A 17,098-nucleotide genomic window follows, 5' to 3' on the forward strand; every position below is an offset into this window, starting at 1 on the left:
GTTTCTGTGTAACTGCTGTCTGCTCTTTAGTGCCACATGTTACTGGGTAAGTACACATGGGATGACTTGCTAAATTTTCTATTGTATTAAGTATATAATTCATTTAATGTTCTTACGAATTTCTATTTAAAGAATTTTGTTTTTCAAAAACTTGGAAAGTAAGTATACATTTAAGTGCTAAGCATATCCTTTGTTATCATAATTGTCATCTGTCTATAAAACATTTTAAGTTCAGCAGGTGTAACTATCCATTTAAATATCTGGATAATGGTGTTGACTTGCTTTGGAAGAATCACATAACCTAGATCAGATGGTGAAAATTCCATTCCTCTGAAATTAAAGCACCAGCAGTGTTTGATTGAGCTGCTTCAGGGTATTTGAAACTTAAAATGAAAATATTCAAAGTCTTCTACTCAAAAGTGAAATTATATGTTACAACTATTAATGTCAAGCCTGAAATTGTTCCCCACTGTAGTAGTTCTGTTTATTTCTCAAGTCGACAGCAGAAAGGTTTCATTGGCACCATCTAAATAGGGTAAGAGGAACTTGGCCTGGCTTGGTCTAAGCCTTCAGTGCTAAAACATGGTCAAATTAGGTCAGGTGGCACAAGTGGTCCTTATTATCTGTTCCCATCCATGTTATTTCAGAATCGGGAAACCCAGACTCCCTTCAAATGGAGAAGGCTTGTGAACATGAATACAATTTCATATCTTCAGAATTGTGACTTTCGTGGTCTTTTACTTGGAAATTCCATCTATATCTTGTCCTCATTTACATGAATTAAGCTGTACCCTCAAATCCAAAATCAAATTATATTTTTATTTGGTCTTCTTCAGACATAAATATGCAGTTTTATCTAAATTTCTGTATATAAGGAAATAACAATTTCTATATTACTTCATAAGACAAATGACACGATCGATCTTAGAATGAAAGCTTCAATTTATCAGTCATTGATATAAATTCATCAAGGATCCATTTCAGTAGATATGATACAGAGAAAGACATATTGGGCAGAGTGGCCAAAGCTAATCGCCAAAAACTGAACTTAAAACAAAATGAATGGTATAGTGATTTCCATCATTCTAAAAATAATTAAAATTGGGATCACACCAAAAAGCTGAGAATTTCATCAGATATCAAAAACAAAGAAAACACAATGGAAAGATGGTTCACGGATTCAGTGTGTTTGTTAATCTTTCAGAAAAATATAACACTGTTTCTAGGATCCACATAAGCTGGCTCACAACTGCTTGTAACTTCAGCAATTCCATAACCCTCTCCTAGCTGACAACCACACTAAACTCAAATGCATGTGTGCAAACATGCATAAACATGGATACAACATGTAGCAAGCTTATTTGGAGGCTGACAGTTCAATCAACCAGTCAGTCAATCAAAACCTGACACACTTCTTTCATTGTTTATTTGTTTTTAGAGATGGGTTTCTCTGTGTAACAGCTCTAGCATTCCTGGAACTAGCTCTATAGACTAGGCTGGCCTCAAATTTAGAGTTCCACTTGCCTCTGCCTCTCTGGTGCTGGGATTAAAGGCAAGTGCTATCACCAGCTTAGGCTTGTTTCTAACTAGCTCTAACTAGCTCTTATAACTTAAATTAACCCATTTCTATTCATCTACATGTTGCCACATTACTTGTGTCTTTCACCTCTCCTTCTGCATACCTGTTCCTTCTAGTCTTGCTGGTGACTTTACCTTTCTTCTCCCTGGACCTCACTCTCTCCAGAAGTCCTGGCTATACTTCCTGCCTAGCTATTGACTATTTAGATTTTTATTAAACCCAACATAGTGACATATCTTTACACAGTGTAGTCAAATATCTCACAACACAGACATGCAGACAGATATATACAGATAAAGAAAAAGTTAAATTCATTTTAAATATTCACATTAATTTTTCTGTTTTCCAAAGCTAGCATGGAGATGAGTGTAAATCACCGAATGGTTTCTATTTGCATGTTTTTATATCATGTGTAATAGTGGTATAGCAAAGGTAAGTCCCTCTAGTCACCCTAACTTTGGAAACTCATGAATAAAATTAGGAAGTGATCATCATTTACACTTATTATATTTTACATGTAATGAGCTTTAGCTATTAACTCTAATTTGCTTCCCATCAAAGGCAAACTATTTAGATACTAAAACTCTCTGTCAGATAGAATTTTAATGAATTAAGATGAAATGAGACAGTGTTAATTGGCAGTTATTGCTGCTAGATAGATTTGAGATCTTGTAAAAGAAACCAATTCATCTCTCCATCAGGGTTAATTTCTGTGATTTAATTCTAAAGATTCACCAAATATTTCCCCAAACTACTCCTATTTCTTTTCAAAATTGTAGAATTGCTTAAGTCTATTGGCCTTTCATATGGATTCTCAATTCTATTTGAAGTTAACTTAATTTTTTTAAGTAAAATGTTGGCTTAAGCAGTGTTTGTGTTATTGAAAGTTGTGCACATAAACTCAAAGAAGTAACATTATATTACTTGTATTTTAGACTTGTACCTATATTTTTCTAACATCCATTCATTTGTGTCAATACTTCTTTTTTTGTGCTTTTTGCCTCAGATATAAATGAATGTGAAGCTGAACCTTGCAGAAACGGTGGAATATGTACAGACCTCGTTGCTAACTATTCCTGTGAATGCCCAGGGGAATATATGGGAAGAAATTGTCAACATAGTAAGTGTTATTTTGTAAATACATTTGTACACACATGTTTTCACTTTTATGGACCTAAATCAGTATCATCTGCTTTGATAATGCATGACTGATTGAAGTGGCTCATTGAATATGTGTTCTTATTTCTACACATACATTCTGAGGGTATTATTCAGTCCACAGACATGAATAATCTGAGAAGAAAGACAGCATCCCATCAGATAACCAGGCTTATTTCTATATCGGTGCCATTTCACATGTCAATATGCATAACAATGAAACTTAAGCCAACAAAGGAAGATACTTTGGATTGGAAAACTAATGGGAACAAACAAACTCACTTGCAGTTAATATGTGGAGATAAAACAATGCATTTCAGCTGGCATCTACATCAGCAAGGATATTACATGCAAATCCTTGTCTTCTTGGAACTCATTACAGTAGCGTTCTGATATTATGGATTTAATGGCACACTAACTATTCACTCAAAATGGTAAAAAAGGAGGGAAAAATTATTCCTCAACAATTTAGTTTATAATTAAAGGTGGGAAGAGTGACAGGACTATAATCAATGAAATGGGATCTACCTTGAGGCAAACTCATGTTAGTGATAACACTAATAACAGCATTTTGTAATTTTAGGGCATTAAGGAAACTTAATAAGGTATTGATTTTATGATATTATGCCTTATGATTAATATCATAACTTAATGAAAATACATAATAATTATGAAGATTGACATTCAGATATAGAAACTGAGACTGGTATTTGATATGTTTTCCAATCCTCATAATGTAAGTGGCAGGATCCAGTCTCTGACTTCTCAGTTATCTAAGTTCCTCTGAACAGAAGGTCCTCCTATCTACAAAATTCTTGTGAATAAACATACAGTATTAGTGCCTGTTGCCTTTCTCTGTCTTGCAATGAATTTATATAAACAAATTTAAATGAGAATGGTAAAGCAGAACTTCAGAAATAAGAATGATAAAGTAGAACTTGTTTCTGTTTAGCAACTGTTTCTATACAGGCACATCTTGATTATTTTACATCATTTATATTTCATTCATTTCAAATAACCTAACAGGAACATTGGAATGTTACTATTGAGTAACTACTACTAACAAGACTTGAACATAAATGCAAAGTTAAGAGTGTGAATAAGTGTTGAGTAACAAAAAAAAAAAAAAAAAAAAAAAAAAGGTACAGTACATGCTTTCCACATGTGGGTGGAGGTAGGTGTCTTGGTTTTACTATCAGCTTTGAAGAACTGGTTTTATCTCCTATTGCTTAGGTGAACTGACTTTGTAAAGTCTAATTAAAACAAATAAACAAACAGAAACAACAATGAAAGAGCTTGTTTAAACTTTCTATGGTTTTCCCTCCTTTTATGTATCACTTTCTTTTTAGGCTTTCTGTATGTTAAAGCAGATTTGATAATACAATTAAATGAAACATTTGAATCGTTGTGACATAGTACATTTAAATGTAAAAATATTTATTCATTTAGTTAAGCAAAATCAAGATGTTTAAGTGCAAAGTTAATAAATATAAAACCAAATATATGAATTATGTATCATAAAGTATGGCTCATTTAGTGTAGCTGAATGTACTATTGCTTAATGAGAAACAAATGAATATCTTATCTTTTATGATTTGATGTACAGGTATTAAGTTATCATCTTGCAAATTACATTTTTTAAAGTTTGAACAATATAATTATTTCAAATATTTAGATTGAACTCTTCTCTGGGGTTTATGTATGTATGTATCACACCCTTAATCCTAAAATGAAGAATGTAAAGGCAGAAAATTCCTGAAAATTCAAGGTTACATGATCTACACAGTAAATTCTAGCCTTGTCAAGACTAGATAGCAAAATCCTTTCTTATCAACTCCTTCCCACAATAAAAAGCAACACTCAGCATTTGACATGAAAATGCCTACCAGGTGTTAGGATTGTTTAACAGTATTTCCCAATATATCACTAGCAGTTGTTTATTAATTATATCTATAGTTGGGTTAAGGCAAAAAAAAATCATTTCATGTTAGATTTTTGGATAGTTCATAAAACATGCTTGCTTTAACATGTATTATTTTCCACTTCTTTATTGTAAGATAGATTAAAGTTCATTGTTCTTTATTTTTAAAGAAATTACTTTTGATTGACATCAATACCATTAGGTGTTCTTATATTTATTACAGTATCACAAAAATTCCACTAATTAAAGTCTTTGTGTAGACTCCCTTGATTATTTTAAATGACAGGCTCAGGAGCTGATGAGGCCATTTTCATAAATGGAGAAAAGTGATGATGTGCTGCAATGATAAACCCATCTTTATGAGAACAGATAGGTTTTGTCATGTGTGTTTAACTGGATGTGATATTTAAACCAGAATGGAGCAATGAAAATTGAGAACATATTAGTTAACTAATCTAAAAATAACTGGACTTGATTTCATTTGCTTGGATTTGTAGCTCACAACAACCATGTGCATTTCCCCCTTGACTGTTTAAATATGACATGATTAAATTTCAGGAATGACACTCAAATGAATTTTCATCTCTGGCACTATTTGTGGAAATTAAAGTAGTTACCAATGGAGCTCTTATAATGCATAACTCCTGAACATTTTGCCAAAAAAAACCTTAAAACTCAAATGATTCTGGGGGTACTTATTAAAAACAAACACTAAACTCTCCAATAGAAATTAAGGTGATGCTTAAAAATGTCAAATTGATTTAGCTTTTCAAATGAACAAATGGTGTAGGTAATTCTGTCAACCTTTACTCTAAAAATTCTACCTATGATTATAACAAAAGATTATTTATGTGGACATATTTTGAAAATTTAAAATTACACTTATTTGTCTCCATTTTAAGCAGCCATCACTGGAACTTTTGCTACCAAAGGAAATAATGTTTGTAAATACCACAACACATATAAATATCTATTTTTTCCTTGTGCATGTGTGTACTTGCCTTTTTTGCAACAAGAGTGTATGAGCATGGGCAGATACCTTTCTGTTAACACAGGCTTACTCAGTAGAAACTATTCAAACATTTTATGAATACATGTGAAAGATATGTCACACCCTTAACACTTGATGGATGACCATGTGAAGATAAATTTTAATGACAAATATTTTAATGAACTTTATCTTTTTATCATTGGTCATTTAATAATATTGATTTTAATTTCAGGTAGCATTGTGTGTCAAACACTCTTGGAAGTAATTTAGAAACTGACTTGCTTAATCCTCCCAGCAACATTTGAAACAGGTTTTATCTCTTTCTAGTTCCACGTTGCAGAGAAAATTAAGCTAGTGAGTGATTAAGTAATTTCCTTAGGTATGCATGCATAGAAAACTACGTGTCCTGAATCCCAGCTAACTGAGCTACATAACCTTGCAACCCTGCATATGCTATTTATTATCTTGATACTTGTGGAACAAGGGAATGATTTTGTTACACCACATACTTCGAAGTGACTGCATTTGAGGAGTGGCATTAAGAGTGGTGGCAATACTGGAGGAAAGGACACAGGCTTTGCATTCAAACTGGGATTCAAATTCTCACTCCTGCTCTTCCTTTTTATATGCTATGAGGAAGTTAATTACTCCTTTTAAACCTCAACTTTCTACTGCTAGACAGTACATTAGTAGCATATACCAATTATTTTGCAAGAAACCTATATTAACAAATACTATAAACAATGTCACAAGAATTTTTAGTTATTACAAATGATACTAATGAAAACTCATGATATCTTTAAATATCTCTGCTTTAACTATTTAACTTGAATTTTTACCACATGCACATATCAACCACATTTAATAACTGAGTATATGGGATTGAGAACAATATTTATAGAAGGCAAGAAGAGTACCTCAGACGAATTGATTTTAAGGACTATGAAGTAAGACAATCTTAACACATCACCATGTTTACAAGGACAACTGCTTTTTTTAAATAAAATTTTATTTAAATTAAAAATAATCTTATTTTGCATACAAATCCCAGTTCCCTCTCCCTCCCACTCTTCCATACCACCCACCAACAAGCCATCCCATCCCCCATCCACTCCCTAGGAATGGTGAGTCCTCCCATGGGAGATCATCAAAGTCTGTCACATCATTTGGAGCAAGACCTAGGCCGTCCACCACATATCTAGGCTGAGAGAGTATTCATCCATAAGGAATGGGCTCCCAAAGCCCATTCATGTACTCAGGATATATACTTGTTCCACTGCCAGAGGCCCCACAGACTGTCCAGGACTCCCAACTGACACCCATGTTCAGGGGGATTTGTTTGGTCCTATGTTGGTTCCACAGCTGTCACACTGGGGTCTCTGAACTCGCACTTGGCCAGGTCAGCTGTTTCTGTGGGTTTCCCCAGAATGGTCTTGACCCCTTTGCTCATCACTCCTCCCTCTCTACAACTGGATTTCAGGAGTTCTGCTCAGTGCTTAGCTGTGGGTGTCTGCTTCTGCTTCCATCAGCTACTGGATGAAGGCTCTATGATAGCCTTTAAAGTAGTTATTAACCTTGTTATAGGGGAAGGGCATTTAAGACAGCCTCTTCACTATTGCTTAGATTCTTAGTTGGGGTTATCTTTGTGAATCCCTGGCTATGTCCCTAGTGCCAGATTTCTCTTTAAACTTATAAAGGATCCCTCTGCCAAGGTATCTCTTTCCTTGTCCTCTTTCCCTGTTCTTCCCCCAACTCAAACTTCCTAATTTCTCAAGTTCTTCTCCATCCTCTCCCTCTCCCCTGCCATACCCCTCTCTTCACTCACCTTACCCCTTCCCCACTCACCCTGTGCTCCTAATTTGCTCAGGAGATATTGTCTCTTTCCCCTTCTCTGGGGAACTATGTATGTCTCCTGTAGGATCTTCCTTTTCACCTAGCTTCTCTGTAGGTGTGGACTATAGGCAGGTAATCCTTTGATCTTTGTCTAATATCCACTTATGAGTGAGTACATACCATGTTTGTCTTTCTGTGTCCAGGGTACCTCATTCAGTATTGTTGCTTTTAGTTCCATCCACTTGCCTGAAAATTTCAAGATTTCATTGATATTTTTTTTTTCCCTGCTAAGTAGTTCTCCATTTTGTAAATGTACCTACCACCTTTTCTTTGTCCTTTCTTTGGTTGAGGGTCATCTAGGTTGTTTCCAGTTTCTGGCTATTACAAATAATACTGCTATGAACATTGTGGTAAGAATGTACCTCTTTGTGTATATGCCTAAGAGTGGAATGGCTGGACCATGAATTATACTGATTCCCACTTTCCAGAGAAACTGCCATACTGATTTCCAAATATTATATAAAAGTTTTTACTTCCACCAGCAGTGGAGTGTTTCCCTTTCTCCACAGCCTCTCCAGCATACACTGTTGCTGGTGTTTTGATTTGCATCTCACTGATGGCTAAGGACGTTAAGCAATTTCTAAAGTGCTTTTCAGCCATTTGAGATTCCTCTACTGAGAATTCTCTATTTAGATTTATCCATTTTTAATTGGATTATTTGGTGTTTAGGTAAATAGCTTCTTGAATTCTTTGTATATTTTGGAAATCAGCCCTTTGTCAGATGTGGGGTTGGTGAAGATCTTTTCTCATCCTGTGGGCTGCCATTTTGTCTTGTTAACTGTGCCCTTTGCCTTTCAGAAGCTTTTCAATTATTAATTGTTGCTCTCAGTGTCTATTCTACTAGTGTTGTTCAGGAAGTGATCTCCTGTACCAATTCATTCAAGGGTACTTTCCACTTTCTCTTCTAAGAGTTTCAATGGGCCAAATTTATGTTGAAGTCTTTGATCCATTTTGATTTCAATTTTGTGAATGGAGTTAGATGTGGATCTATCTGCAATATCCTACATATCAGTATCCAGTTATGCCAACACTATTTGTTGAAGATGTTTTCTTTTTTCCATTGTATAATTTTAGTTTCCTTGTCAAAAATCAGATGTTCATAGGTGTGTGAATTAATATCAGAATTTTCAATTTAATTCCATTGGTCTACCTGTCTGTTTTTGTGATAATATCAAGCAGTTTTCATTACTATAGGTCTACAATATAGCTGGAAGTCAGAGATGGTGATGCCTCTGGAAGTTCCTTTATTATACAGGGTTGTTTCAGCCACCTTGATTTTTGGTTTATGTTTTTTGCTTTTCATATAAAGTTGAGTATTATTCTTTCAAGGTCCATAAGAATTGTGCAGGGATATTGATGGGGATCTCATTGAATCTGTACATTCCTTTTGATTAGATTGCCAATTTTACTATGGTGATCCTACCTCTCCAAGAAAATGGGAGCCCTTTCCATTTTCTGGTATCTTCTTTAATTTCTTTCTCTATATACTTAAAGTTCTTGTCACACTGGTCTTTCACTCTCTTCATATCTCTTCAATATTGTTCTTGAAGGTCTAGCTAGAACAATAAGACAATGAAAAGAGATCATGGGGATACAAATTGGAAAGAAAGAAGTCAAATTTTCAATATTTTCAGATGATATGATATGACAAATACTCTTAAACAAACTGAAATCACTACAGGAGATAGAACTTATTAACTTTCCCCTGCTTACTCTAAAACATAAAGTCAACATGTTTTCTAAAGCACAACCACCCTAGTTATTTATTCATGTTTGTGTGTTTGTGGCTGTTTTAAGCTATCAGTGTTCGTGATTCAAAAATCTTAGTGAATGGGAAACATAAGCAGCATAGATAGAGTAAATAATGTGGTATGTCCTTACATGATAATCTATTAATCTATTATGATTTATATTATAATTATATTATAATATTATAATAATATTATATTATAATATTTATATTATATTATAGAGCACTTAAGAAATTCATCAGTATAATCAAGGCAGACAAGGGCCCTATAATCTCCTATATTTTTTAAGCATAAAAACAGAGTTCTAAGGAAGTTGAGAATAATATAGGTTAGGATATGATGTTGTTGGAGGGCTGAAGATAGTTCACAAGTTATGGCGAGGAAAAATAAGTTCTGGAGAGCAATTAGGTAAGAATGACTAGAGATATCATTAATATAATGTTTCATTACCTTGACAATTTTAATGGTTTTATATAGAAAACATGACAGCTGTCTGAAGAGATATATTTAACTTGATGTGGACATTATACAATATATGCATACATAAAACATACCACATTATATTAATATATAATTTTTTGTTTTATCTGCTATTTAAAATGGTTTCTTAAAGAACTTTTAATTGAGACTTGGTTCTTATCTTTCAGAAATTTGATATTTGTTTTTTGATTTTGGCTTATGTTACTAGACAGTCCCATTTCCATCAATTTCCCAGCAAATGATATAAATAAATTCTTCCTTATGGCAGAATAAAAGTTAATTGTGTATATACATTGTATTTTCTGTACTCATGTGTTGAAAGGAAATAGGCCAATCCCATGATTTAACATTTGCAAATATTGTGGCAATGTGTATGTGCCTGTGACCCTGTGCTCACTTAGTTCCCCACAGATCAGTACCCAAGGAGTAGCATTGCTGGATCATGTGGTCATTCTATTTTTACTAACCTGATCAACCCCAATTGAGACTGAACCAGTTTGTATATCCACCAACCCTGAGTATATACTTTCTTTTCCTATGAAACCTCATCAGCATTTGTTGTCAATGTTTTTTTTTTTTTTTTATGATAACTACTATGGTCAAATTAAGCTCAAAACTAGTAATATTAGAATTATTTAGGAAGAAGAGTGAGAAGAGATTAGGTAATGTTTAGTAAATATAAAAATATATACTGCATGTTCTATAACACAACCCTTTCTCTGTACAATTAATATATGTTTATAGGACGTGGATACAAATAATAGATATATTTTCAAAATGAATTTTATGTAAATTAGGACTTTTTGAAAATCAGCAGTCTTTGGAAAGAAGTTAAATGTGAATGAAAGCATTCAGATCAGATAACAGTCACGTGTGTGATTAAATAGTGACATGTCTATTGAAGCAGTCTTGGCGGGACTATATAGATATGAGGTTTTACAACATTTGTGGATAAATTAATTTGTTCTCCAGTTACATCAAACTACCTTCCTTCTGAGGCTAGGGAGCAACAATAGACAGAATGGAATCAATTTTGACTGTCATGCATTGCACAGATTAATGGTGTGAGAAAGAATAATATAGACTCTGAATACAAAAAGTGACAAGTGTCATGAAAACAAACAAGAGAAACTATGACAAAGGCATCAGAGAGTATCTATTTTATATAAGACCAAAATAAAGTAGTTTTTAACTAAGTAAAAAGAGATGGGACATTGGAAAGGATAAGTTCACAAAAAGTACATAACAGCAAACATTGCCTTTTCATTGACATATGGTTAAGGAATAGCCTAGTGTCACAGTGGGACAATACCTAGCCTGGTGTTACCTGCAATGAATGAACAAGTCATGATACTCAAAAGCATTTCTTTAAGTGAGGTGTCCCCTGTACCAACATCCACATCACAAACCTGGACAAAGGTGAATGAATGCCTAGTCTGTGCCACATGGTGTTTTATGGATACAAGAAGCTTGTATACAAACAAAAATGGATATTGTGTTTTATTGTAAATCCATTCTGTTCACTTGTGCTCCATCAACAATAGGTTGAACCCTACTGACATTAACAGTCCCTAGGAAGTCAGGAGAAATTCCTTTAAGAGGCCAAATTGTCCAATGACCATAGTTCACAGTTTTGGTTACCATTTCTTTCCATACCAAGTTGCAATATATGGAAGATGGTGACCTGGGCTCTCATAGAGCCAAGTTCCAGTTCCCTGGACAGGAGAAGACATGTTAAATAGAAGGAATTTACTAAATTGAATACAGCTGAAGTTAAATGTAGGAGGCTGAGAAATGGCTATTTGTGACAGCTATGAGGCAGGCTACTATGTTGCCAGCCATAGTCCTGTATTTATATAGAGGATCCGCCCATCAGCAGTTCCACAATGCTCCCACAAGACATGTCTTCTAATATATCTCACATCCTACAGAATGTATTGTTTAAGGAAAAGAAACCACTGATACTTAAAATGATAAGGAAATAAAAAAGAAACAAATATAAGCAACTTGTTCACACAACTCATCAAATATTTGTAACAAAATGAATCATGTTTTAATTTGTTCCTAGTTTAGTATTGGTTACAAATGATTAATGAAACATCATGAAATAACTTTGCATTTTAACTTATGGCAACATTTCTCTATTGTTATACTGCATATATCTTAAAGTTTTAATGTAAATTTTATTTACTTTACTCAGATGAAAAATATGAATTATTTTTATTATCATTTGGGTTCACAGCATGTGAAAGTATCAAAGAACTTAAAGTGTATGCAGTATCAAAAGTGAACAAATTGTTCAAGGAAACTGAAAGAAAACATGTTGTTCCAGATGTAAAAGCCTGGGACCTGGTTAGAATACAATTTGTGTGACAGACTTTAGCAAAAAAAAAAAAAAAAAGAAAAAGAAAAAAAAAGAAAATTGATAGTGCACATTATTCTCTATACATAATGGTAAGGCAATCTTGGAAACATAGGTCAAATTTTGGCTCTTATGATCATTGTGAGACCAGAAGATTTAACTCAGAGTGAGGAAATTAGAAAAGCACCCACAATGATTTCCTATGTTATCACGGCCATCAGCAGCAGGGGTGCTCAATAACTGCAATAACCCAAATGATAGCACTATTTCCTGAGCTCTCACGGATTTCAAATGAGTGAAATAAAATTTACTAGCAACCTGAAGCTAAATTTAATTGTAACAGAGGCAACATTCATGATTTCTACCTAATGTTTCCAATGGTGTCAGAATGCTGTGAAGGGCCTATGTTCAGCAGTATGTAACACAACATGCTGAAGCCAAGTGTACAGTTGTGATATCAGGACCATCTGCATCTGCTCGGAGATGCAGGCACAATAACTTCTTTTTGCCTAGGTATGTAGAATTTGCCAGTGTAATTAGGACATCTGAAGGAAGTAGGCCTGCTAGTTATTAAGATGTTGGCCATGCCCCAGAGATCTTTAGGTGATAAAATTCAGACATAGACACCAGAGCATCCTATTCAGATTGGTACCTCCCTTTCAATTGGGAGGAATGTGCCTTTCCTTTACCCACAAACTAATTCAATTCTTGTTCTATATAGGACAGCTTTTTAAAAAGTCACTACACATCATGCACAGTTTATGTTGGCAATATCTGAACTGTGTGGGAATCAATCATATGCAAAATTGTAAAATGAAGTGAAAATAAGACCTAACTATGGTTTAAGTGGATTAAAAATGCTATCTATCCCTGGAGAAACTACTGTTTAAATATAATTTGGGTTTTTTTTGTTTTGTTTTGTTTTAAAGTTTAAAAAAGGTAAAGTTACAAATGATTTGTTCACTTCAGTTAAGACTTTTTGGATGGTTAACTATTAATAATATACTTCTACAATCATGTTAATTAAAACTCAGGTATTAAAAAAACAATGGAAAACTGAGAAGAGAGAATAGCCTTGCTAAGACAGGAAGTGTGTGTGATTGTGAGTGTGTGTGTGCATGTGTGCATGCATGTACAAACATGTGTGTGCATGCATATACAAGTGTGTGTGTGTGTGTGTGTGTGTGTGTGTGTGTGTGTGTGTGTGTAAAACCACATTGCAAAAGTAATGGAGCGGGCTGGATAAGGGTCCATGTACCCATTACATCAGCACATAGGAGATACAAACAGGAAGGTCAATAGTTCATGGTTACAGTTGATTATATACACCATTGGTTCAAGTCCACTGTAGGCAACGTGGCATTATATTTCAAAAACTCAAAATCAAAACAAAATAATAATCAGAAATGTGAAAGGATAATCAACTAAGAAAGAACAATAAAAATAATATTTCTAAAAGTTTGGTCAATAAAATTGAGCCTAAGAAAATAAATTCTACTTTGAAGTCTCAATCCATTAATGGCCCTTATGTAACTATAGAGGGAGATTGAGAAGCATGCTGGATTGAAGTGTCTAGACTGAGTAGGCATAAGTCAGAAATGACAACCATAGAAAACCTCCCACGTTATGGAGCATGCTATTCTGAGTATATCTTAAACTCTAAAGAGTCTTTAAAACAGCCAAGGTCATAAAAATAAATTTCATAATAGTCCCCTGAATAGCTTAATCTGGTCAATAACACTCTTTCTTTTTAGAACTCTATAGGAGCAGACTTATAAAATATCCATCTTGAAAGTAAATTTAACTTGAGGAGTATGGTTCCATAAAACGAATGAAACCAGTGCAAAGTCAGTGAATGCAATACTAAACATCAACGAAAACTGGGGCAGGTTAGAAAATAAACTATTCTGACAAGAAAAATGAGGAGGACTGGAGTTTGTATAAGGAAGCCTATAAATGCACAGCACTTATCCAACCACAAAATACCCAGCATGGAAAAATGCAGTTCTGCACTCAGAAATCCTGAGATAGCTGTGTTGGCTCAAACCAAGCAAAATTCAATTTACATTTTCTTTAGTATACTCCAGCAGACACACAAATTGGTGAACATCTATTAAATGAGTACTTATGTACAAATACTATGACATAGACCCCTTTGTTTGATGATTATATTGATAGATCTTTTTTTCAAAAAATATCTTTGAATGAATAAAATGGAAGATAAGAAAGCACAAATACAATATCAAAGTGTGTTAAAATATGTAATATATAAATATCTACTAAAACATTATTAACAGAGCTAATAACTGGCTTGGTAAAGTTTACATTAAGAAATAAAATCCCTGAAATTTCTATGCATTTATATCAAGTATAATGTGAGAGGAAAATGTGATTTTTGCTATTGATCAAGACATAGCTTCTGCTAACATTTTCAGAGGTCATTTCCTATGTTCACAGGGTTAGGAATTGCTTACTAGAGAAGTCCTTGCCCAGAAATCACAAGGCTATCAGTTTAGTCTCTAGCACTACAGAAATTATATGTAAGCAGATATGTCTCCTCTATATGATGTGGATGGAAGTTTAGGAAGTAAACCTTGTCACTGAGCATTTTCACTGAATGTCAATGTCAGCCAATTCCTGTTGTCTCTGAGCTTTGTTCTCTGTCTCAATGAATCTAAAGAGGGAAAAACAGAATATGATATGTATTAACCACATTTTTCACTTTGTTTACAAGGGTCTCACTAACTAGAGTGATCTTTGTATGAACTCATAGAACAGGTTCAGAAAGTTCTAACCAGTGCAGAAATGAAACCATCTGTTCACTCTAAGTTGTATTTAAAAGACAAAGGGATGCCACCAAAGAGCACCCATAACATGTCTTCACTGCTACCATTCCTACCTTGTTGTAATCATTTAATTAATTATCCATGTAGAAGTAAATAGTAATGGAGTTATCTGATTTGTACACTCTTTCACATGGATGCTGCATAATTACACACTGGTGTATGAGTTCATGCAATGGTGTCAGTGGTTCAGAACCATCACCTCAAGAATGACTAAGTGTGGACTCAGGAACAGAGTGAAGGAAGGGAGGCACATCTGTAAAGGAATCTCTAAAATTTATTTATTTTATGTATGTGAATGTACTGTCCACATGTGTGCCACGTGCCATGGAAGTCAGCAGAAACACTGGATTTGCAGATGTTTGTGAGTCAACATATGAGTGCTGGGAATTGAATTCAGGTACTCTGCAACAGAGCCTGCTGCTCTTAATCACTGAGCTATCCCCCAGCATCTGTCACTAATTTTTTAATTAACCATGCATCAGTTTTATGTCATTAATTTGTGACTAAGTGTGTAATTATGTTTTTAAACTGTAGTTCCTTTTCAAATATTAGATATTAGATTACACCTAGACATGTTTAATGCAGTGTGTTTCCCAAATCTATGTTTCTGTCAATTGCTTAGACTTCTTTAACAAAATTAATTTAGTTGGACATGGGTATAAAGTATAAGTGATTGGCTATCTAACAACTCAGGATCTTGCAGAACTCTAACAATATACTTATGTTACATGCTGAGACTAATATCAAAATACATATATATATGACCTGTGATACTAAGACATATGAAAAAATTTTAGTCATGATCTTGACCTGGTTTCTCTAGTTTGTGGCAAACAGAACCATCCAATTTATCTGAATAAAAAGAGGATCACTTTCAAATAATATGAAAACTCGAACTGTGAAGAAAAGTAGGAATTCGCTTAGGTTTGTGTCATGCACCTTACTTCTCTATTATCAATTTTATGTTAAACAGACTGTCAGAAGATTTTATTCTTGCGTTTCTGTTCTACTACTTTATCTATGACAGTATTTGTACCTTCAGTGGCTTCTTTTACTAAGTATTCAGTAGGTCACCAAGTGGAACAAGAAGACAAAATAAAATGACAGTCAGTCACTAAATATATCTGAATAGAAAAATAATTCATAGGTACTTTTTAAGTCCTTCTCTTAGCATAGGAAAGTGTCAGCTTTGGGGACATGTTGAATCACAGTAGTTCGACAAAGTTCCTTGTACATGCTTCTTTGACCTCATTAATTATGCAAAACTCTACAAATATTGACATGAAGTTTGGTATAGTCATAAAAAGGTAAATGTTCTATGAATCACTGTAGCATTTAAACTTGAAGTAATTTTTAAGTCCTTTGCAAATTTTTATACTGAAATTAATATGCCAACACGACAGGGAACAATTGTAAACTAAGGCACATTCAACACTAAATGAAAACAACTAAAAATTTATCACCTACATTACAAAGAGGGGTGTTGTTCTCCAGAATATATTATAGTTTTCTTCACTTTTTTATCATTAAAATTAAGAAATATCAGGAAAATACTTAGAAACATAAAATAGTGTTTGATTTCCTCCATATTATAAATGGAGTCCATTCAAATTCTCTACACTTAATGAATCAACCAAGCCATGCACAAAATATATACTTATTACCATTTAATTGTTGACAGTGTCTGCCTTGCCTTGGTGTGCCAAATCTTTCTTCTGAAATTAATTTCCAAGGAATGGATTTTTTTCTCATTTTCTTTACTGCCCTCCACTCAACATCATTTAAAATTTTTGCATGGATATATTGAACACGATCTATTAGGGAAATTATGTAGGTAACCATAATGTTTTGACTTTAATAACATTTAAACACAGAGAGAGGGGACACACAAACACACCCAGGGAGGAGAAAAGGAAGAGAGAGAAAGAACACAAAACATTGTCTACTATAATCTTGAAAAATGAGAAATGGAAAGTAACACATTTAAATGTATTAACAGACATCTGTTTTGTCTAAATTAACTGAAGTTTTTAGAAAAGAAAAATTGGAATATTTTTCATGTTTGTCTTACACGTTTTAGCAAAATAAAAATTAAAGCCTGCCTCTGTTGTACACAT

The 17,098-nt window shown here is 33.8% G+C and overlaps 1 protein-coding gene across 1 annotated transcript in view; it reads left to right on the forward strand.

The window, feature by feature from the left end:
- Positions 1-17,098, forward strand: part of Edil3 (EGF like repeats and discoidin domains 3) — a 280,901-nt gene that overhangs the window by 90,940 nt on the left and 172,863 nt on the right. The window contains exon 4 of the mRNA XM_051182916.1: positions 2,586-2,699. Coding sequence (XP_051038873.1) covers positions 2,586-2,699 — 114 coding nt within the window. The remainder of the gene's footprint in view (positions 1-2,585; positions 2,700-17,098) is intronic.

This window comes from Phodopus roborovskii, unplaced genomic scaffold (genome assembly GCF_943737965.1).
Source record: "Phodopus roborovskii unplaced genomic scaffold, PHOROB, whole genome shotgun sequence".
NCBI lineage: Eukaryota > Metazoa > Chordata > Mammalia > Rodentia > Cricetidae > Phodopus > Phodopus roborovskii.